This window comes from Chiloscyllium plagiosum, unplaced genomic scaffold, assembly GCF_037043375.1.
Source record: "Chiloscyllium plagiosum isolate Xiang-an unplaced genomic scaffold, Cpla_swu_hap1 HiC_scaffold_5, whole genome shotgun sequence".
Lineage (NCBI taxonomy): Eukaryota > Metazoa > Chordata > Chondrichthyes > Orectolobiformes > Hemiscylliidae > Chiloscyllium > Chiloscyllium plagiosum.
Genome location: NW_028270143.1, coordinates 67743716 through 67768776, shown reverse-complemented (window position 1 = coordinate 67768776; position 25061 = coordinate 67743716). Strand labels below are relative to the sequence as shown.

The following is a 25061-nucleotide window of genomic DNA, read 5'->3' as shown; positions in this document are numbered from 1 at the left end:
GCTAATTGCCTACAGTCCATTAAGTAGGTATCTATGAGAGGGTTACAATACTTGGATTTGAATATCTTTATGTTGGAGAGCAATGTCCTTGATTTGCTATCTTGATTTGACTTATAGCTTAGTCTCATTTAGCATATAAATTATTTCCATATCAACTATTTTAATAGACTTTGGTAGTCAACCCAACTTGAAGGAATGGATTTGACATCAACATAATAATTTGTTCCATCACATTTAATTCATGAAACTGTCTTTTGAATTCCTCTACTGACCTTCTCAGGCTTGCAGACATTTTCAGATGGAACCATTTTCCTTTGTTTTTTTTTCCCCTCTAGTATTTTCTCCTTACTCTGGAAGTGTTGCCATGTTTTATTTTTTAATTGGGAGGTCTACAGACCCAGTTTCAGGTTGAATGCATTCACAGCACTGATCACATGCGCTAAGACTGGCTTTACCCTGCAGTTTACTTTTCAGCTCATTCAGCTTTAATATTGTTTCTATATGGGTGGCTCACTGCATGCTTCATTCCTTGATTTAAGAAAAGTGATGGGTTTCAGGCATCAAATTTAAAAATCTTTGCCAGACCATCCTTTAACTTAATCATCTTATTAACATGGAGGATTAGTTCACCATAGAGCAGCGTTGAGTTTGTGGAATAAGAAACAGGAACAGGGGTAGGCCATTCAGATCCTTGAGCTTTTTCTACCATTCAGTGAGAATTCATGGCTGATCTCTGGCCTAGCTCAATATACTTTACCTGCCCTTGGCCCATGTCCTTAAATAGTTTTCCTTAAGAAAAAATTATCTCTCAAATTTAAAGTTGACAACACATCCAACGTCCAGTGCCATTTGTGGAAGAGAGTTCCAAACATCAACCATCCTTTCTCAGTAGAAATGCTTCCAAATATTTATCCTGAATAGTCTGTCCCCAAATCTCAGACCACGTCCTGTAGTTCAAGAAAAACCCAACCAGTATGAATAGTTTATCTTTAATTACCCTGTGTGTTGCTATTAATATCTGAAAGTCTTCGATCAGATCAATCCTTATTTGATTTTCTGTATTCTGGAGAAAACTGACCTAGTTTGTATAATCTCTCCTCATAGCCTGAATTCCAGATATTATTCCTGTAAACCTACATTGCAGTCTGTCTGTGGCGAATATGTCCTTCCTTAAGGTGTGGCATCCAGATCTGCTCACAGTACTCCAACTGTGATCTAATCAGGATTTTGTATAATTGCAGCATAACTTCTGCATTTTTGTACTCCAGTCCTGTAGATATAAAGACCAGTGTTCCATTAGCTTTCTTGATTACTTTCTTCACTTGTCCGTGACATTTTAAAGATCTGTGCACATTAACCTCCATGTCTTTTTGGGCAACCACTGTATTGAACTCCACGTCGAGAAAATACCCGGATTGTCCCTTCTTCAGTGCAAAATGAATAACTTCACACTTGCGAAAATGAACTCTATCTGCCACAGTTTTGCCCATCAGTCTATCAATATCTCTTTGTAATTTTATGCCATCATCTATATTGCCTTTCTTGCCTCCAAATTTTGTCGTTAGCATATTTGGATATATGCCTTTATGCCATTATCCAATTCATTAATAAATAATGTGAATAGTTCAGTCCCAAACACAGCTCCATGTGGGATACCACTGCAGGCATTCTGCAAATTTGAGTACCTAGCTGTTATCCCTGCCAACACCAATTTCCCAGTAATGCCAACATCCATTACTGATATGTCAGTAATGAACACTCCATTCCATGGGCTTCTACCTTAGTTAACAGCCCTTATGTGGGACTTTATCAAATGCCTTCTGGAAGCCCATATAACTAACATCCATCGACATTCCTGTGTCCACTACCTTTGTCACTTTTTCAAAAAGTTCAGCAAGGTTTGCCAGGCGTGATCTACTTGTCATGAATCCATGCCTGATTACTGAAAAGTTTCAAGCTGTTCAGTTATCCCACCTTTGATTATAGACTCCACCAATTTCTGTATGACAGATGTTAAGCCAGTTGGTCTGTAATTCCTCGGTTTTCCTCATTCATCTTCTTAAAAAGTTCAGTGATGTGCAGTTTTTCAATCCACAATGAGGACTTCTGTATCTAGGAACTGTGAAAGGATGTAGGTGGGATGTTTACAATCTGCTCCACGACTTTTTTTCGCAGCCTTGGATGGAAACCGTCAAATCCCAGGGATTTAGCTCACTTTCTAATACCATTAATTTTATCATTACCGATGTTTTACTTGTGTTAATTTCATTCAATCCCTGTTCCACTGCTAATTTCGTTTAGACTTCCAGCAAACTATCCTTTTTACCTGGCGAAGGTGAGGACTGCAGATGCTGGAGATTAGAGTCTAGATTAGAGTGGTGCTGGAAAAGCACAGCAAGTCAGGCAGCTTCCGAGGAGCAGGAAAATCGGCATTTTGGGCAGGAGCCCTTTATCAAGAATATTTTCCAACACCACTCTATCCTTTTTACCGTACATACTGAGGCAAAATAATTTTTTCAAATGGTGTCTACCATTTCCCTGTAGCCATTGACAGTATCCCCACTTTCAGTTTTTAGTCGGCCAACATTGCTCCTGACCAGCTTATTCTGTTTATGTAACTATAAAGTTTCTTCTTATTGATTTTGATGGGCTTGGCGAGTTTCTTTCCATAATTACTTTTAGAAGCTCTTAGAAGTTCTGTGACACTTAGCTGATCTTTGCATCTTTCATGCTCAGCAGGATCTGTGTTTTTTTTTCTGAGAGACCTTTTTTTTTCGTTTTAGACCATAAGACATAGGAGCGGAAGTAAGGCCATTTGGCCCATCGAGTCCCCTCCGCCATTCAATCATGGCTGATGGGCATTTCAACTCCACTTACCCGCATTCTCCCCGTAGTCCTTAATTCCTTGTGACATCAAGAATTTATCAATTTCTGCTTTGAAGACATTTAGCGTCCCAGCCTCCACTGCACTCTGTGGCAATGAATTCCACAGGGCCACCACTCTCTGGCTGAAGAAATGTCTCCTCATTTCTGTTCTGAATTTACCCCCTCTAATTCTAAGGCTGTGTCCACGGGTCCTAGTCTCCTCGCCTAACAGAAACAATTTCCTAGTGTCCACCCTCTCCAAGCCATGTATTATCTTGTAAGTTTCTATTAGATCTCCCCTTAATCTTCTAAACTCCAATGAATACAATCCCAGGATCCTCAGCCGTTCCTCATATGTTAGACCTACCATTCCAGGGATCATCCGTGTGAATCTCCGCTGGACACGCTCCAGTGCCAGTATGTCCTTCCTGAGGTGTGGGGACCAAAACTGGACACAGTACTCCAAATGGGCCCTAACCAGAGCTTTATGCTCTCTTTAGTTGATCTTGGCTGTTTCCTTTTGTAGAGTAAGAGTTTAAACAAGTAGTGGTGAAGTGCTCTTGCTCAAATCAAGTTTGCAATCTTAACAGCTTTCATTACATGAGAAAAATCTATACCTTTACGTGTCAGTGCTTTCTGGTGGTTTACTCATTGATGAAAGTTATCAAATACTTTATGGTCTTTCTTTTCTCAAAAATAATCATTTGCATTATCACATGGGTGGTAGGATGGTATATCTCCATTTTATGAATTTGTTTGTCATTATACTCTCAATTGACATACTGCACAAGAGATGCTATGCATGGTTTCCCTGGTATTGTAGAATTTGTACCTGATGTTGGCTGATACTGTGTTTCTGGCTGGTGATGTTGCTGTTGTACTACTCATGTACGACTGTGGACCCTGAGGTTTACCAACAATTCTTGCTGGCTTGCAGCTTTTCATTATTTGTCTTCAACAACTAGGGCAAAGATTTGACATATTTCCTCAGGTTTTGACCCCCCCGCCCCCAACACACATGTGCAACCACCAGTTTCTTTCTTCCTCCTGGTAAATTGTAGGCTGAATCTCATTGACAAAATTGTCATCTGTATTTTTTGCCATTGCGTAGTTCAACAGACAATTTTGCGTCAGTTTTTAGAGATGCATCTTGGAGTGGTGATAAGGCCAGGGTCTTCCATTTGTCTTCCAGCACTTTGTGAGGGTTTCCGTTGCCATCTAGATGTGTCCTTCTATAAAAGTGAGCTTTTGGGTAGTGTGGTGATGTTAAACCTACATTGTTCAGCAAATTCCATGAATTGGGTTCCATTCTTCCTGCCCTTAAGGACTCTCTTGCTTAGCAAATGTAATTCATGCTTTTGAGATGATTATTTATAGTTCTCGATTTTTATTTCTTTTCTGATAACTGGGAACTTTGAGTAGTAGTCTGTTTACTATGTGGTGCTATTCTCGATTAAATGTGAATAAATTGTTTCTCCAGCATGCCTAGTCTAGTTCTGTTTCGCTAGCTATTATTTCCTCTTTCTATTGTGATTTTCTACATTTCTGGCATGCATGACATGTAGATACCATTCTTTTTGTTTATTTATAGAAGCCCATCCACTTCAAAGCTGTAATGTCTCGGAACTCTCACTGTTATATTGCCATGTAGCCTTCCTTTCTTTTTGATGGTCTTTCTACATTGTTTGGATTCAATGATTCTGGATCCAACCAACTAAATGTCACCTACGAGTGCGATGTCATCTCTGACAGACCAGCACAAGTTGTTGTGACCAAGATAGGAGGATGCATCAAGTTCTTTCAAGTCCTGTTTCTTCACCTGTCATTATGAATTTGAAATTTAATCAGAGTGATAGTAAAATCAATTATGTAGGTTTAAACTGCATCTGTTTCAGTACTTGAAACAAATCAGCAAGTTTATTTTGTCAACAAAGAATAACAAGTTTATTGCAAATTAAATTTGCACAAACAAAACTACAAAAATTATTTACATAAAATGGGTTAGACTGTGCAACAGTAGATAAGATATCCTAGACTATGTGTAACAGATAAACTGGTCAAACATTCCGCAGAACACATCAAACAGCAAATACAATCAATCTGGATTTCTTACAACAATTCTCTTTTTTATATATATCTCTCTCTCACACACACACAAATATATATATGTGTGTCTGTACACACATGCAACCCACGCACCCATGATCCGATAATGACACTGTGGGTCACCAAATCTCATTTTAACTTTACAACAGTTTACAATGTTTCACCTGGCATTGAAATGTCCTCAAGCCACTTTGTCGTGGACTGCCTCAGCAGCTGCTCATGTTCTGGTAGTTCACCTTCCTTTCCTGAGACTTCATTCCACTGTACTCTTGGTGACTGCCCTCTAGCATTTACTTATAGGTGTAGCTCTAGTTTTCTATCAGACTGAGCTTTACTAAGGTGATGCTTTCTTTGGGGGTTAGTTTTCCAAGCTCTAATCTGACTATTGTACAAAGCAAATGCTGATTTGTGGGTTTCCTTCATTTGTGATCCAGTTGCACTGAACTATTAGAAGCTTTTTCTGAGCCAACATCGTTCTCTCAACACTTAGAGTCTTAACTCCAATACATAGTTCCCAAAAATTCCCAAAAACTAATTTCAAACTGTACAGAGCTGTCCTCATGCTCTTGACTTCTCCACGTCCCCAACTACACATTACCAGTATAGTTAAATTTCAAAGGTGGAGCTCAACTGTTTCTTTCTGCACAGCGCTTTCTTCTGTCTTTGACATCTTTTCCAACTGATTGTGACATGGAAACTGCTTTTTGGTGACAACTGGAATAATTTTAATTGACTTGTTGAAAACCTTGCAACATGCCTGCCTTTTTTCTTGGCAAAATTAAACCTAACTAATATTTGGAACAGTTAAATGTAAATCAGCAGTTGGACTTAAATATGACGGTCCCTTGGAATTGTGTCTCCCCTGAAAGTTACAATATTCAATGAGTGCTGACTTCAACAATTCAAAAATGCATACAAAGAAAATCATCACAATGTATTCCTGACTTTGTTTGCTGTATCTAATTAGGAAACCTTAGGATCATTTGATGAGAGAGCATCTGAACCTTATCTATACTAATCATGTCTCTGATTTTACTCCATTTCAGAGGTATAATGTTGCTAGCTGGTGTATTTTTACATCTAAATCTTATGGATCATGATTTTCATGTGGCAATAGACAAATGGCATTGAACAAGATCATTTCTCTCCATGGATTGCATTAAGGTGAAATTATAACTTTCAAGTCCCAGTGTAAACTCTGCTTTCTTGATTTTATTTCATAGACCTTTTTCTTGTAGATTTGCTCCCATGGATGATGACAAGTCTCCACTATAGCCTTTCTCCTTTGGAAGTATGTATGGAACATCTCATCTATGCACATTTGATTAAAATTATTCTTTGTCGTATCTGCTTTAGCAGATGTTGGAGTCGTATATGGCTCAGCAGATTTTGGAGTCATATCTGGCTCAGCAGATGTTAGAGGTTTGGATGCAAATACTGATATTTTTAGCAGGCCAACACCCAGTCTTTTTTGTGAAAAACATTTACTTGTAGAGTGACAAGTACTTTTTTTAATATGACATATATCTCCTTCCATACAATTTCCTTAAGTTTGCTGAACTCCCTTCTTAACTCGGAACTTTGGTACTCAACATCCTGTCTCCTTTCTGAGGTTTGCTGTGTTTTATGATGCGAGATATGAAAGAACTTATGTACTGGATCAAGCTAAGAAAATTTCATAGCTCTTCCTTGTCCTTTGGAGCTTTAATTTATGAGATAAATTAGATTAGTTAGTGTAGAAATAGGCCCTTCGGCCCAACAAGTCCACACCGACCTGCAGAAGCGCAACCCAATCAGACCCATTCTCCTACATTTGCCCCTTCATCTAACACTACGGGCAATTTAGCTCCGCCAATTCACCGAACCTGCACATTTTTGGATTGTGGGAGGAAACCGGAGCACCCGGAGGAAACCCATGCAGACACGGGGAGAATGTGCAAACTCCACACAGAGAGTCGCCTGAGGCGGGAATTGGACCCGGGTCTCTGGCGCTGTGAGGAAGCTGAGATATTTTTCTGGACACTGCTTGACGTCATAAATTGTGCACCCTCTTCTGAAGAATTGACATTTACCTGCATTTAGCTCATCCCAGCTTTCTCTCCACGGTTTTATGTAGGTGGTAGTCTTGATCTTTTTCATCCATTTCATATCTAAATATCATCAACTGTGTATCATTCCAGTCACACAATACCAGAAGGTCTTTGAAAATCTGAAAAAAAAACTGCTAATTTGTTGCCAAACATGTTGTTCAAGTGATAGAGAAATCACTACCATATACCAATATTGGAGGAGATCATGCTAATACTGGTAGGACCAAACCTTTTCAGCAAACCTGATGCTAGAAACAGACACAGGAACATGTAGCTTAGATGAGGAATCTTGGTTGTTGTCGACATTCACCATACCCCTTAGATGATGTAACTTTGTGCATCTACCTTTTGACTTTAAAATGAATCAGGATATCATCCAGCAGAACATGGATGACACATTCAAGGGATGCCTTGTTTCTTGGCAAATATTTGGAACAGTTAAATGTAAATCAGCAGTGGGCTTGAATTTGACAACCCCTTGGAATTGTTTCCCCGAGTGTTACATTATTTAGTGAGTGCTGACTTCCAACAATTCAAAAATGCATACAAAGAAAATCATCATAAAATGTATTCCTGACTTTGTTTGCTGTATCCTATTAGGAAATCTTAGGATCACTTGCTGACAGAGCTTCTGAACTGTGTCTTTACTGGTCATGTCTCTGATCTTACTCTATTTCAGAGGTGCAATGTTGCTAGCTGATGTATTTTTACATTTAAGCCTTTTCGATCATGATTTTCATATGACAATAGAGAAGCATTAAAGCAAATTTATGGTATTCCATTTGACATCTCTCATTCAGTATGATGAAACTTACCTAATTTGTAAGCTGCTACATTGGCAATTACTTTCTGTCCTACCATCTCATGGAGCCTTCCTTTCAGTTCTGTTAATACGTTGCATGGGTTAGGGAGGTTGAAGTGGGAGATGAAGTGTACATAGACAGGAATGGGTCACAGGTTTCTTCTCTGCATTGATACTCATCCAACCATTCACCAAATCAATCTGAATAAACTGAACCAGATTTTTTTTGCTTCTGATCAGAGAACACTTTTCAGTCATTGTACTACCTTCAGCATTCAGTGGCACTTCCTTCATTTCATGCTTTACCGAGATCAACTGCAGTTTCCAGCAACTTTTCAGCACCACTGTAAGTAGCACAATCTGTTTTAGGAACAGACCATATAGTTATCATCTTTCTTTTGTGTGTCATTCTGATTTGAGTTGTTCCTAGCTGTTGAATCTCAGTTTGACCATATACTATCAACAGAACACTACTCAGGATGATGTTTCTCTGTGATACAGGATCTAGCTCAGCTTCACATTTATGGTTGTGGCTTATTTCTTGCTGTCTTCCTGCCCTGATAAGTGTGAATTTCTTTACCTAGTAAATCTCATCAAGACATTTCATGCAGTTGTATTCTTATTGTCATCTACCAGAGTTATTGGTGATTTGGTTTCTTTTCTTTCACATTTCCCTGATGCTCTGTTTATTCTGCACACCTTCTCTCAGTGATTGGGCTTTCCGCAAGTGTTTCATTGGGAGCCCAATGCAGGACTTTTCCTTCTCTCTGTAATGTCATATGGTTGTTCAGAGCTCCTGTTCTTTTCTTTCTATCGGATGTGCATTATTTAGCTGCTATTTCATGCATCAACCCTGTTGTCTGTCCCTTGACTTATTTGAAGTCCAGTCACTTGGGTAGTCAGTGTCTTCATCTGTCTACTTGTTACTTCATGTGCTCCTGCAGTGTCTACATCCTGTGAAATTGTAAACTGGCCATCCAATCAGCTTTTTGTTTGTTGTTCTGCAGACCCTGAAGCCCAAGCTGCTCTACCAGTCTTTCCTGCATTTCTTTGCATATCCACTTGCTGGCTTCATTTCTCAAGCAACCTTCTGCAGAATGAGAGTTTATTTGCCATAACTTAGAGTAAGTAATCATAATCGCAAATTTAGAACCCGGTATCATTATTAAGTCTACGACACAAATCTGTAAAGCTTGAAGTGAAAACCACTCCTCTTATTTCATCAATGGAGTTATTGTGCTGCAGAGAATGGATGTGGCAATAAACATTTGATTGTTTCAGAGTGTATGGAAAGTTCTCTGGCAGCAGAACAGTAATCCACTGTCTCTTGTAGGCTCCGCATGTGAAGATCGTCTTGTAGTCAAGCCAGACTATAAAACTTAATATAACCAAGATGATTGTTTTGAAATGTTTTTGTTCAGGTAAACTGGATGAACGTACAATTAAATAACCTTACTGAAATTGAGAGCAAAGAATCCATATTTTAACTTGATGTAATTAATATTTAATATTAATTATATGTTGATATTTAATATACTGAATTTACAATAATACAGGTAATTGGTCACAATCACAGCAATAAAAGACATTTGGTTTACAGGATTTCATTTGGAAGCATGGAAAATTTAATAGGTATTATTGAGAAAAAAGAATAAACCTTTGTTGATAAAGCATCTTTTATAACCTCAAGATGTCCACAGTATTTCACAATTATTTTTGAGTTGAGGACTTACATAGCTGATGGTGTGAATGCCAAAACTGGTCTAAAGTTAGAGGAGAATACACAAGAATATCAAAAACAAGACAGGCAGCATGCATATAACAAGCTTCCATTAACAGCATTTGAGATAAATATTCAGATGATCTCTTCTAGTTGGTTGAGAGATAAAGGTTGGCCAGGGCAATCAATGAACTATTCTGCTCATCTTTGAATAGAACTTTATTTAATGCTCACATGAGAGTTATTGTCTTGTTTGTGTTTTGGCAATGCAGCCCTTTCCAGTACTGCATTGTGATGACTCAGTTGATTTCCATGGGGCATGCAAATATTTTTTTAACACATTTGTGTCCCTCAAAGCTGACTTGCTATGCAAGAATAGACTGTCCTGTCCTTTATCTCTCAGCTTCTCTTTACTTTTTTTTAATGTTGATTTTCATGTATAAATAAAATGGTAAAGAGCACATTTCAGGATAATAAGATTGCACGTGCAGAAAGAAGAGAGCCTGAAAACTAATATATCCAACACTATCACCACAGTGAGTGAATGATAAGTATGTCGAGTGACAGAAAAATGAGACTACCTGGTCAGGTCAACGCCCGCCCGCCCCCCCACCCCCACCTCCAACAACCCACCCTCCCCTCCTGGCACTTCTGCCTGCCACTGCAGGAATTGCAAAACCTGCGTACACACCTCCGTCCATAGCCCCAAAGGAGCCTTCCACGTCCATCAGAGTTTCACCTGCACTTCCACAAATGTCATTTATTGTTCCCAATGCGGTCTCCTTTACACTGGGGAGACTGGGTGCCTTCTCGCAGAGCGCTTTAGGGAGCATCTCCAGGACACCAGCACCAATCAATCCCACCGACCTGTGGCCAAACATTTCAAGCCCCCCTCCCACTCTGAGGACATGCAAGTCCTGGCCTTCCTCCACTGCCACTCCCTCACCACCCGACGCCTGGAGGAAGAACACCTCCTCTTCCGCCTCAGAACACTTCAACCCCAGGGCATCAATGTGGACTTCACCAGTTTCCTCATTTCCTCTCCCCCCACCTTACCCCAGGTCCATCCTGCCAGCTCAGCACCATCCTCATGACATGACCTACCTGCCAGTCTTTCTTCCCACCTATCTGCTCCACCCTCCTCTCTGCCCTGTCACCTTCATCCCCACCTCCATCCACCTATTCCACTCTTAGCTACTTTCTCCCAAGCCCCACCTCCCTTCCATTTATCTCTCCACCCCGAAGGCTCCCAGCCTCATTCCTGATGAAGGGCTCCTGCCCGATTTTCCTGCTCCTTGGATGTTGCCTGACCTGCTGTGCTTTTCCAGCACCATTCTAATCTTGACTCTGATCTCCAGCATCTGCAGTCCTCGCTTTCGCCTAGGAGACAGAGCCTGTCAGCCAGGGAACAATTTATGCATTATTGCCAATTATCGCTAAATATTCATTAACCATTACTTGCTGTTTCCTGTCATTCAGCCAGTTTTGTATCCATGTTGCTACTCTCCTTTAGTTCATAAGTCTATTGTGCTCAAGTTCATCACAGGTCTTCTGGAATTCCACGTGCTCAACATCAACAGCATGCACTTGTCAATCCTCTCTTCTAATATTAAATCTCTTCTTAAACTCCGCTAAGTTAATCAAACATTGGGCTGAATTCTCCAAGCAATGGCTATCTTTTGCAGATTGGATGGATCTGGAGCAGGGGATGTTTGATGGATTGGGTATGTTAGAAGAAAGGGATGGGACGGTCAGGTCCAGCAGGGATTGGGGGATGTTCATGTAAGGGTCCAGCAGCATTGGATCGTACCAAGGTGGGGCTAAATGATCTGGTCCCAGAGGGGCGTATGAAGTCAAGATCTGAGGAATGTAAGTGGTCTGAGAGAGATGTAATTGAGTATGGGAAAGGTAAGTATAGGGTCACTTCAATAGTTATTCAGAAGTTAGAGAATTTATTTCATAGTCTAACTTCCCCGAATAACTCTTTTACTGAATTTCATCTGAACCTTCTAAAGTCTTCAGTTTTTATCGAGACTTTGGAGAGTTCCTGGTGTCAAAGAATTACCCTGCAGTAAATTCAATCTCCAGGGCAATTCCTTCAGAGTATGTTGCAATGGGTTTTCCACAAAGTCCCCAAGACAACTCCTATCTATGTTGGAATAACAACTCCTGACCAGTGGAAAATCTATTTTCCCTTAAACTAATTCTTTAATTAATTTGCATTTGTATATGCATCTTGAACAAGCTTTTACGATGTCAATTGTGCATCCAAACATTCTTTCAAATTACTCCTACCTTGCTTGTCATCTTCGCCCTTCAAAACCTTTGTTCCATCCTGGTTCTTGAACACATCTTATTTGTAATTAGCCTGTTCAGTCATGTAATGACACACCACTTTGGCAGGAGGGACTTGAACTCTGCCCTTCTCACCTCAGGTTGAGATATTTCCAATGTGCTGCAAGAGCCTTTAGATAGATATTTTTAATCAACCTCTATAGCCATTTATGACACACCTCTAGGGCACGTGAGACTTCAGCGTGGGCAAAGAGAATCTCTATAATGTAATGGCATCACCTATAAAGACAAATTTATGTTTGAACATAGAATATAGAACAATGCAGCACAAACAGGCCCTTCGGCCCACTATGTTGTGCCGTACATTTGTCCTAGCTTAAGCACCTATCCATGTATCTATCCAATTGTCGCTTAAAGGTCACCAATGATTCTGACTCTGCCACTCCCACAGGCAGCGCATTCCATGTCCCCACTACTCTCTGGGTAAAGAACCTATCCATGACAGCCCCCTATACCTTCCACCCTTCATCTTAAATTTATGTCCCCTTGTAACACTCTGTTGTACCCGGGGAAAAAGTCTCTGACTGTCTACTCTATCTATTCCCCTGATCATCTTATAAACCTCTATCAAGTCACCCCTTATCCTTCGCCATTCCAATGAGAAAAGGCCTAGCACTCTCAACTTATCCTCGTACGACCTATTCTCCATTCCAGGCAACATCCTGGTAAATCTCCTCTGCACCCTCTCCAAAGCTTCCACATCTTTCCTAAAATGAGGCGACCAGAACTGCACACAATACTCCACATGTGGCCTTACCAAGTCCAGTACAGCTGCAACATCACCTCACGACTCTTGAATTCAATCCCTCTGCTAATGAACGCTAATACACCATAGGCCTTCTTACAAGCTCTATCCACCTGAGTGGCAACTTTCAAAGAGCTATGAACATAGACCCCAAGATCCCTATGCTCCTCCACCTTACTAAGAACCCTACCGTTAACCCTGTATTCCGCATTCTTATTTGTCCTTCCAAAATGGACAACCTCACATTTGACAGGGTTGAACTCCATCTGCCACTCCTCAGCCCAGCTCTGCATCATACCTAAGTCCCTTTGCAGCCGGCAACAGCCCTCCTCACTATCCACAACTTCACCAATCTTCGTATCATCTGTAAATTTCCTGATCCACTCTTCGACTCCCTCTTCTAAGTCATTAATAAACATTACAAACAGCAGAGGACCCAGAACTGATCCCTGCGGAACTCCACTTGTAACTGGGCTCCAGGCTGAATATTTACCATCTACCACCACTCTCTGACTTCGACCAGTTAGCCAGTTCTCTATTCAACTGGCCAAATTTCCCACTATCCCATGCCTCCTGACTTTCTGCATAAGCCTACCATGGGGACCCTTATCAAATGCCTTACTAAAATCCATGTACACTACATCCACTGCTCTACCCTCATCCACATGCTTGGTCACCTCCTCAAAGAATTCAATGAGACTTGTAAGGCAAGACCTACCCCTCACAAATCCGTGCTGGCTGTCCCTAATCAAGCAGTGTCTTTCCAGATACTCCTAATTCCTATCCCTCAGTACCCTTTCCATTACTTTGTCTACCACCAAAGTAAGACTAACTGGCCTGTAATTCCCAGGGTTATCCCTATTCCCTTTTTTGAACAGGGGCACAACATTTGCCACTCTCCAGTCCCCTGGTACCACCCCTGTTGACAGTGAAGACGAAAAGATCATTGCCAACGGTACTGCAATTTCCTCTCTTGCTTCCCACATAATCCTAGGATATATCCCATCAGGCCCGGGGGACTTGTCTATCCTCAAGTTTTTCAAAATGCCCAACACATCTTCCTTCCTAACAAATATCGCCTCTAGCTTACCAGTCAGTTTCATACTCTCCTCTTCAACAATATGGTCCCTCACATTTGTAAATACTGAAGAAAAGTACTCATTCCGGACCTCTCCTATCTCTTCCGACTCAATACACAGTCTCCCACTACTGTTCTTGATCGGACCAACCCTCGTTCTCATCATTCTCATGTTTCTCACATATGCATAAAATGCCTTGGGGTTATCCTTGATCCTATCCGCCAAAGATTTTTCATGCCCTCTCTTAGCTCTCCTAATCCCTTTCTTCAGCTCCCTTCTGGCTATCCTGTATCCCTCCACTGTTCTGTCTGAACCTTGTTTCCTCAACCTTATGTAAGCCTCCTTCTTCCTCTTTACAAGACATTCAACCTCCCTCGTCAACCAAGGTTCCCTCACATGACCATCTCTTTCCTGCCTGACAGGTACATACATATCAAGGGCACGTTGTATCTGTTCCTTGAAAAAGTTCCACATTTCCACAACATCCTTCCCTGACAGTCTATGCTCCCAACTTATGCTCCTCAGATCTTGTCTTGCAGCATCGTATTTACCCTTCCCTCCAATTGCAAAACCTACCCTGTTGTACGCACCTATCTCTCTCCATAACCAAGGTGAAAGTCACAGAATTGTGGTCACCATCACCAAAATGTTCACCCACTAACAAGCCCATCACTTGTCCCGGTTCGTTACCAAGTACCAAATCCAATATGGCCTCCCCTCTGGTCGGATAATCTACATACTGAGTTAGAAAAGCTTCCTGGACACACTGTGCAAACACCCCATCCAATCTACTTGATCTAAAGAGCTTCCAATCAATATTTGGGAGGTTGAAATCGCCCATGACTACTACCCTGTGGCTTCTGCACTTTTCCAAAATCTGTTTCCCAATCTGTTTCTCCACATCTCTGCTGCTATTGGGGGGCCTATAGTAAACACCCAACAAGGTGACTGCTCTTTTACTATTTCTGACTTCAGCCTATACTACCTCCAAAGGCAGATCCCCCTCGAACTGCCTTTCTGCAGCCGTTATACCATTTCTAATTAGCAATGCCACCCCCCCCTCTTTTTTTACCACCCTCCCTAATCTTACTGAAACATCTGTCACCAGGAACCTCCAACAACCATTCCTGTCCCTCTTCTATCCACGTTTCCGTGATGACCACAACATCGTAGTTTGGATGCTGTTAACTCTAATAAGGCATGATAGAGATGTTTTACGTAATTTGCTGGGGTATTAGTGTAAGTTTACATCAATAGGAGCGAGATTTAATAACTGCATGAAATTCAGATTATTTTCTCCATTCAGATCCATACATCCTCTTAAAGTAATGAATTACTTTTTACCTCTGACTCATGCATTACACATTTCCTGTGTACTCTTTGTTGTCTTTTTAAAGTTACAGGGTGAGTCACTTTACAACCCACAAAAATCTCCCATGGAGCGGTGGAAATATACTTTAAACAAACCATATTGGTTCCCAGACTAGGCTCACTCGCTCCCTTTTTTAAAAAAACTACACAAACACAGAAAGAGGTCACATTGTAATCATTTCATCCATTACCTTTTATTTAAAAAAAACGCAAAAATAATTACTTTTCAACAATTTTGCTACTGCTTAGCATGCAATTAATAGATGTGAGCTAAGTGGTGGGTGTAACTGGAGCTATATTTATCAATGAATGATTTGGTGAAAAGGCTGGTAAAGGAGCAATGGTTGCTGAGGATTAAAGATCCTGCTATTACAGATAATCTAACCAGTAACAGCAGGTACGTAATGTTCACCTATAACAGTGTTAATGTTTAGAATTTCTTGAGAATGTAGTCTATAATTTTCTTGTGTTGCTCTTGCCTCACCACACTCAAATCTGGGCTGTTTCTTACATCTCTGTCATTACATAAACTGAGGTCAAATACCTTTTTGCATACCATGGTATTGAACTTCCTGGTCACGATTTAGTGATTGCATAAACTTACTTAGCCATTGGGGAAATCCGTATTTTTTTCATCTCATTTGTAATTTTGAGCATCTGTTTTTAAAGAATTGAGTGCAGCCCTTTTTTTATTTTAGCTGATGAAGTATTTGTAGTCTTTAGTCATTCCTGTATTTTCTGCCCTAACTCTTTCAGTTGCAGGAGTTGCTGTGAAATCTGCTGTGCTTCTGTTGTTTTGTTTTACTCACTTATGGGTGTTGCTAGCTAGCCAGCATTTATTGCCTATCCCTAGTGTCTCTTGAGAAGGTGGTGGTGAGCTGCCTTCTTGAACAACTGCAGTCCGTATGCTGTAGGTTGATGCACAATGCCGTTGGGGTGGGAATTCCAGGATTCTTATCCAGCAAAAGTGAAAGAATAGAGAAATATTTCCAACTCCGGATGGTAAGTAGCTTGGAGGGGAGTTTGTAGCTGGTGGTCTTCCAATGTATCTGTTGCCCTTGTTCTTCTGGATGGAAGTGGTCATGGAGGGAAGGTGCTGTCCAAGGATCTTTAGTGAATTTCTGCAGTGCATCTTATAGATTGTACGTACTGCTGCGACTGAACGTTGGTTTTGGATGTGGTACCACTCAAGAAGACTGCTTTGTCCTGAATAGTGCAAGCTTCTAAAGTGTTTTTAGAGCTGCACCTATCCAGGCAAGTTGGTAATATTCCATCACACACCTGACTAATACCTTTCAGATGATGGACAGACTTTGGGGAGTCAGGAGATGAATTACTCACCACAGTGTTCCAAGCTTCTGCCCTGCTGTTGTAGACACTGTGTTTATGTGGCGAGTCCAGTTCAGTTTCTGGTTAATGGTGAGGGATTCAGCAACAATAACAGTACTGAATGTCAAGAGTGGTGGTTAGCTTGTCTCTTATTGGAGATGGTCATTGCATCGCATTTGTATATGTGAACGTTACATGCCACTTGTCAGCCTGTCAGTATTGTCCAGATCTTATTGTATTTGAGCATGGACTGCTTCAGTATCTGAGGAATTGTGATTGGTGCTGAGTATTGTGCAATCATCGGCAAATATCCCCACTTCTGACCTAATGGTGGATGGCAGGTCACTGATGAAGCAGCTGAAGGTAGTACTGCTGAGATCAGTGACCTCCAGCAACTATAACCATCTTCCTATGTGCCAGGTATGGCTCCTACCAGCAGAGACTTTGCCCCCAGTACCCATTGGTTCTAGTTTTGCTGGGGATCCTTGATGCCACACTTGGTCCAATACAGCCTTGATGTCAAGAGCAGTAACTCTAACCTCAACTCTGGAATTCAGATCTTTTGGTAAAAACAAGGTCTGCAGATGCTGGAAACCAGAGTCTAGATTAGAGTGCTGCTGGAAAAGCACAGCAGGTCAGGCAGTATCTGAGGAGCACGAAAATAGACATTTTGGGCAAAAGCCCTTTATCAGGAATAGGCTATTCCTGATTAAGGGCTTTTGCCCGAAACGTCGATTTTCCTGTTCCTTGGATGCTGCCTGACCTGCTGTGCCTTTCCAGCACCACTCCAATCCAGAATTCAGATCTTTTTGTTCATGTTTAAACCAAGGCTGAAATGAGGTCAGGAACTGAGTAACCCAATCTGGGCAACACTGAGCAGGTTATTGCTGAGCAGGTGTTGATTGCTAGCACTGTTGATGACATCTTGCGTCACTTTTGTGATGATTGAGAGTAGACTGATGGGGCAGTAATTGTTCAGCTTGGATTTGTCCTATGTTTTTGTGGACAGACCATACTGGGCAATTGTCAGGTAGATGTCAGTATTGTAACTGTACTGGAACAGCTTTGATATGGAAACTGCAAGTTCTGGAGCATAAGTCTGAAGTACTATTGCTGGAATGTTGTCAGGGTCCATAGCCTTTGCACTATTCAGTGCCTCCAACTGTTGCTTGATATCATGAGGAGTGAATCGAGTTTGCTGAAGACTGAGATCTGTGATGCTGGAGACCACTGGAGGGCACTGAGATGGATCATCCACTCAACACTTCTGGCTGAAGATTGCTGTAAATGTTTGAGTCTTTTTTTTTTGCACTGATTTATTTGGCTCCACCATTATTGAGGATAGCGATATTTGCGAACCGTCCTCCTACACTGACGTATCTCATTGATCAACACCATTCATGATTGGATATGGTAGGATTGCAAAACATAGGTCTGTTCTGTTGGTTGTGGGTTCACTTAGCTCTGTCTATCACTTGCTGCTTATGTTGTTTGGCAAGCAAGTATTCCTGTTTGGTAGCTTCACCAAGTTGACACCTCAGTTTTAAGAATGCCTAGTACTGCTGCTATCATTCCCTTCTGCACTCTCCATTGAACCAGTGTTGGTCCCCTGGTTTGATGGTAGTGGTAAATATGCCAGTCCATTGGTTGCAGAATGTGCATGAATACAGTTCTGCTGCTCATCGCTCACAGTAGGTCATGGATGCCCAATCTTGAGTGACTCGATCTGTTAGAAGTTTGTCCAATTTAGCATGAGGATAGTGGCACACCATAAGATAGAGGATGTTCTCTATGTGAAGATGGGACTTGGTCTTTCCAAGGATTGTGCAGTAGTCTCTTTTACCAATGTTGTCATTGAAAGATACATCTACAGCCGGCAAATTAATAAGGATGACATTATGGTGGGTAAGTTGTTGGAGGTGATTCTGTGGGAGAAGATTTACATTCCTTTGGAAAGGTAAGGACTGATTAGTGAGAGTCAGTATGGCTTTGTGTGTGGGGAACTGTGTCTCACTAACTTGATTGAGTTTTTGGAAGAAATGACAAAGAAGATTGAAGGCAGAGTGGTAGATGTTGCCTATATTGATTTCAGCAAGGCGTTCGATAAGGTTCCGCATGGTAGACTGAAGGTTAGCAAGGTTAAGTCACATGGAATCCAGGAGGAGCTAGCCAACTGAATGCAAAATTAGCTTGAAGGTGGGAGACAGAGTGGTGGATTGTTTTTCAGGCTGGAGGCCTGTGACCAGCGGTGTGCCATAAGGTGCTGAACCCACTGCTTTTCATCATTTTGATGTAAATGACTTTAGTTTGAAGATTGGTAGTGAAGTTGACAGTGAAGAAGGTTACCTCCGAGTACAACGGGATCTTGATCAGATGGGTCAATGTGCTGTGGAGTGGCAAATGGAGTTTAATTTAGCTAAATGTTAGATGTTGCATTTTGGTAGGGCAACTCAGGGCAGGATTTGGACAATTAATAGTAGGGCCTTGAGGGTGTTGCAGAGCATAGGGAGTGAGGAGTGCAGATGCATGATTCCTTGAGAGTGGGATTGTAGGTAGGCAGGATGGTGAAAAAGGCATTTGGCATGCTTACCTTCATTCGTCAGTGCATTGAGTCTAGAAGTTGGGATGTCATGCTGTGGCAATGCAGGACATTGGTGAGATGATTTTTAGAATATTGCATTCAATTCTGGTCTCCTTGCTATGGGAAAGATGTTAAACTTGAAAGGGTGCAGAAAAGGTTTATAGGGATGTTGTCGTGGTTGAAGGGTTTAAGCTATTTGGCAAGGCTGAACGGGGGGGAGCATTTTTGCCTAGAATGTCGGAAGGTGAGGGGTGACCTTGTAAACGTTTATAAAATCATGAAGGGCATTGATGGGGTGAATAGCCAAGGTCTTGTTCCCCAGGATAGGTGAGTCCAAACTAGAGGGCATAGGCTTAAGGTGATTTGGATAAAATTTCAAAGGCATCTGAAGGGCAACGTCTTCACACAGAAGGGATGTTGTCGTAGTTGAAGGGTTTAAGCTATTTGGCAAGGCTGAATGGGGGGGGTATTTTTGCCTAGAATGTCGGAGGGTGAGGGGTGACCTTTCAAACGTTTATAAAATCACGAAGGGCAACATCTTCACACAGAAGGTGGGGGTGTGAATGGCACAAACTGTCAGAGGAGGTGGTGGAGGCTGGTACATTTACAACAATCATACCTTACTGACAGTGTCAAGCTGCTGCTTGGCTAGTCTGTTAGATAGCTCTCCCAATTTTGGCACTCATCCTGAGACGTTAGTAAGGAGAAGTTTGCAGGATCGACGAGGCTGTTTCTGCCATCACCTTTTCTAGTGCCTTGTTCAATTCCAAGCGGTTTACCCAATTTCTTTCTTTGTTGAGACGTGAGAGTGATTGGTACAGCTAAGTGACTTTCAAGGCTATTTCAGAGGACAGTTTAACATCAAACCACATTGCTGTGGTCCTGGAGTCACAAGTCGGCTGGGCCTGGTGAGGATGGCATTAGTAGCCAGGTGACTTTTTCTGAGCAATTAGTTTTTCAATTAGCAATGGTTTTATGGTCATGAGTAGATTCTTAATTCAAGATTTGTTTTATTGAATTCAAATTCCACAATCTGTCAGGATTTGAACCCAGGTCCCCAGAACATTAGCTGGAATAATTGAATAGTGATAATACCTCTAGGCCATTGCCTCCCCTACTGCCACATCCAATTATGCTGCTGGCCTCTCTGATTCAGATTTTGTCACTATTTTGACTATCTCTATATTTAGAATGATTTCTTCTACAGATATTTATCAATAAGCTCTGCACAATTCCAATGAACCTAATTTCAATTCCAATTTATCCTAATTGATTGAGGCTTCACAAATCCTTTTTGGTTTAGTTTTCCTCTGCTTGATTTTTTGCTGATTCAGGAAGGTTTGGATATCCGATGTGAGTTGGTGAAAAGTTCTGAAGACAACAAGCTTTGATGGAGTAAGGATTAACTATTCTATTGGTAGGAATGTTGATAACCACAGGACACATTTTTAAGATAATTAACAAAAGGACCAGAGCAGAGTTGAACTTTTTACAGGAGAAAGTTATAATCCGGAATACACAATCTGAAAAAGTGATGAGTAGGTTTGACCAGCTTTCGAAAGGGAATTGAGACACAAACTTGAAGAGCTAAAGCTTTCAAGCTTATGAGGAAAAGATATAGGAGTTGGGATTTTAAAGGAATAGCTCTTTCAAAGAACTGCCACGGGTAAGATGGCCTGAATAATGCCTCTTCTGCTGTAAGAATCAAGGAATGAACTGTGTGTCCTGGACTTCAGAATTTGAATGGAATGTTGTTTTACTGTTAGCTACAACTGTCGATACCAGGTTGCTACTTGGCTTTAAATTTGGAGTGATGTGACAAAGGCTACTGTTGTAGGCATTGTCACTTTGATACAACAAAGAGACTTACTGTAAAATTATTTTTTCTCTCATTGTAGGATGCTGAGAAGAGAACTCCTTTGCATGCTGCTGCATATCTAGGAGATGCTGAAATTATTGAACTCCTTATTCTATCAGGTATACTTCAACTATGTACTTCAACTAGCTTATAGAAAGGTTGGTGTTTCCTGTGGGGTTTCTGCAAAATCTTTTTGGGTTGCAACAGGAGATCAGAACAGCCCCCGTGGAAATACCAGACAAATGTTAACAATTTGGAGTTTGTGTTTTCACTTTCTGTATCTGTCTGTATGAAATACTCTGAAACCTACTGTACATCTCATTTCAATGGTGCAAACTAGCCAGACTCTCATAATGCTAGTTTACAGAGCCATTTAAGAGCTTTTATTTGGCTGGATTGTCAGCATTATTTTTATAAAATGCAACTCAATTGCTTGCCGTTTGTTAGCTGAGATCGTGAAAGAACCAAATAAAAACAGGATTCAACAAATCACGTCAACTTAAATGTGCACTCATACTTAACTGTTCAGGCGAAATGAATTAAAACTCCAGTCATCCCACTCTGCTGACCAAGTGAAGGTGATGTGTCCCCAAACCTGAAGACATCTCTATACCAGTCTGATACGATGTCTGTAAATTTTAGGCTGGGTTTTGCTTGCCCAGTCCACTAACCTCAGTGGTTCCATTGCATGCTGGCCAGCCCACTATGGGTTGATGAAAACTGTGATGGTCAAGCATTGGAAAATGTCAGTTTTCACGTTAATAAAGATAATCTTTTCCTTCTGAGCTTGATGACCTTTTTCTACTGAGCTTCTCAGCTCTTTGAAATGACTTTCGTGGAAATCATGTCAGTTCTGGGCTGGCACGAGTTTCAATGAGGCCTTGTAAGGTTGTTCTGGGAAGAGTTGCCAGCTAGATTGGGGGTTAGAGCTTTATTCTCCATTCCTGACTGTTGTGTTGGGCTGAAAATTAACCCATGACCAACTTCAAATTTCAAACCTTTGGTACTACCTGCAGCAAGTACTACCCGATGTCAAATGAAGAAAACATTTCACTTGCATGTCAATTTTTTCACTTCATCCTGCTTTTGTGTATTGGGTAGCCAGTCTTCCAAGCTACAGAACGGATGCTTGAAGGCAATTGTGATAAGAATTGTTCTACAAAGTGCTTAAAACCAAATTGCTTGGATTTTCTTAAGTTGCCTTCAATCAAACAGGCAAGCTGTGTTCATCTTGTATTTTGATCTTCACTTCCTCAAATCTTTATCAGATTCATATAAACAGTTGTACATTTGTTAATTTAACATTTTTAATTTCTTTTAAACTGGTCTTGACCAACTCTGTCTTTTAATTGAAAAGGTTAATTAAGTTTTGCTACTAGCAATGGACTTCCTTGTTTTAGGTCAATATTGCAAGTCACTTTACTCATTCTTGCTAATCCACTGAACATTGTGCAGAAGCATTTAAACTAAATTTCTCATCCTTCACTATCATTGCAATTATATTAAATTGGTGTAAACATTTGGTGCAGATCATCACTAAATAGCAACATTATTACTTGTATAATTTTGTATTTGTAGGAGCTAGAGTTAATGCCAAAGACAACAAATGGTTGACTCCTCTGCATCGTGCTGTTGCTTCATGCAGTGAGGTATGTGTAAATGACTTTGAACTTGTTATTGTAGAATTAGAAAATTTAACCTTAAAACCCTGCATAGAGGTGATTTTGATTTTTCAGTATTGCATAAGTCAGAGTTCCAAGTATTGGAAATAATCACCTCAGTCAATCTTCTTGACTGCAGTGGTGTTGCAACCAGGAATAGTCTTAATTTAGAAAATAAAATTCACTGCCAGGGACCCGGGTTTGATTCCAGCCTCAGACGACTGTGTGGAGTTTGCACATTCTCCCCCTGTCTGCGGGGGTTTCTTTGGGTGCTCCAGTTTCCTCCCACATTCTAAAGATGTTCAGGTTGGATGAATTAACCATGCTCAAATAGTGTTCAGGGATGTGTAGGTTAGATGTATTAGTCAGGGTAAATGTAGAGTAATAGGGTAGGGGAATGGGTCTGGGTGGGTCACTCTTTGGAGGGTCAGTGTAGACGTGTTAGGCCAAATGGCCTGTTTCCACACTCTTTCCATTCTATGATGCTAAGACATTTGAAAATGTAAACAAATATCAGAATTTTGCACATTATACAGTTTAGTTGTTCAGTATTTGTAATCATATAGTCACACGGCCCAGAAATAGTCTCTTTCGTCCAACTTGTCAAGCCGATCAAGTTTCCTAAACTAAACTAGTCCCATTTACCTGTATTTGTCAGATATACCTTTAAACCTTTTCTATTCATGTACCTGTCCAAATGTCTTTTAAATTTTGCAACTGTGCCTGCATCAACCACTTCCTCTGGCAATTCTTTCCTCATACAAATCACCCTCTGTGAAAGCGTTGCCCCTCAGGTCCCTTTTAAATCTTTCCCTTCTCACCTTAAACCTATGCCAACTAGTTTTGAACATACTACCCCACAGAAAAGATCTTTGCTATTCACCTTATCTATGCCCATCATGATTTTACAAACCCCATAACCTCCTATGCTCCAATGAAAACGTCCCAGCGTATGTAGCCTTGCCCTTCTACACGAGCTTGGTGTATATTCTAGTCAGTATTTACTATTGAAAATTGTCAATGTTGCAGCTAATAACAGCTGATGGCCTGTTTGAATTTGACTTTAATTTCTGTGAACTTTTAAGACTTTAATCAGACTGATTTTGGTATTCCATCTCCAACAAAAATCTTTTTTGGATTGGCAGTCCTAAATGACTTCGTAACCCAAATAATGATAACCATACTTAATAGATTAAGTATGGAACTAATGTGCATCTTGACATCATTCTGTGCATTTTAAATGTCATATTTAAATGTAAGTTTGTTAAAGCTGACCAGAAATCAAGCTTGTTTACAGGTTGGACACTGTTGCAAAACTACTTTTCCTGCTAGGCTTAATCTTTCTGCAGTCCTAATAGAAAACTGTAAATTAAAACTATATACATTGTTTTTTAAGCTTATTTGAATTGATTAGTTGTAGCCAAAAGGCATGCAACATTTTGAAGTCTTTCTATGTATTTGTATCAATAGGAGCAGTTGACTTTACAGGCAGATTATGGGTAATACAACCTGTGTTTTTGGTGGAGGTTTTTAGATTAGACTAGATTAAATTCCCTACAGTATGGAATCAGGCCCTTCGGCCCAACAAGTCCACACTGACCTTCCGAAGAGTGACCCACCCAGACCCATTCCCCATATTTACCCCTGACTAATGCACCTTACACTATGGACAATTAAGCATGGCCAGTTTTATAAGTATGACGTTTATAAAATGTTTATGCTTTGGAACTGTTTCTAGTTTAAGATAAAATGAAGTGATGGTGGGTTTATGTGACCTGAATTCTACTTGTTAACAAACTTTGGTGGCTTGGTTGTTATGCAGCCATAAGGCTTGCTGAGGAGCTATAACATGCTCATATGTGTATAATGGCTAAACCATCTGTGAGTAGACTATTGATCTTTGCTCATAGAGATGTTAAGAATGTCAACTTGTATAAATAATTATACTTTAAACTGTTCATTTCTAAAACAAATGAAGTTGCAAGTATAGAAGAACATTAATCAGATATAGGATCTGTTTGATCCACATTGCCATGGAAATATGCTTTGGAGGGGGGAATAATTCACAGAAAGTGATTTCAGTAAGAGGTTGCATGGTTTTCGTGCCATAATTTTATGTCACAAAATTGGGTCAGAAATGTAGATATGCAGGAGACTTCTTGTGTCTTTTGTTTTATTTTAAGCTTAGTTTGTAGTTTTCATAATAATTAGCAGAAATTGTTTACTTGTATTGAAAAAGTGCTGACCTCAGTTGCTGCTCCTGAGTGCAGCCACTGAGTGCCAGTCTTGCAGGGGATAACAGGAGATAGCTATAGCTTTGAGGGTGATGTGTCTGTGGTGGCCTGTTACCAAGGTGTCATGCTAGACAGCTCCTTATTTCAGCTAGGATAGTAAAAGAATAAGATAGAATACCTGAAAATACAACAAGAAATACTATCAGCCACTGATAGTTCATGATGGATTTAGTTTATTGTCACCAATTCTCCTTTCTGCGCTGAG

The 25061-nt window shown here is 40.6% G+C and overlaps 1 protein-coding gene across 5 annotated transcripts in view; it reads left to right on the top strand.

Moving 5' to 3' along the window:
- The window catches only part of LOC122547144 (serine/threonine-protein phosphatase 6 regulatory ankyrin repeat subunit A-like), a 213753-nt gene that overhangs the window by 94750 nt on the left and 93942 nt on the right, over window positions 1-25061 (top strand). For all 5 annotated transcript variants that reach the window (XR_015757218.1, XM_087987263.1, XM_087987262.1 and 2 more), the window contains 2 exons: window positions 20942-21020; window positions 22480-22550. Coding sequence is in view for 4 of the 5 variants with exons in the window: in XM_087987263.1 (XP_087843389.1) it covers window positions 20942-21020; window positions 22480-22550 (150 nt within the window). In the remaining variant the exon portion in view is untranslated. The remainder of the gene's footprint in view (window positions 1-20941; window positions 21021-22479; window positions 22551-25061) is intronic.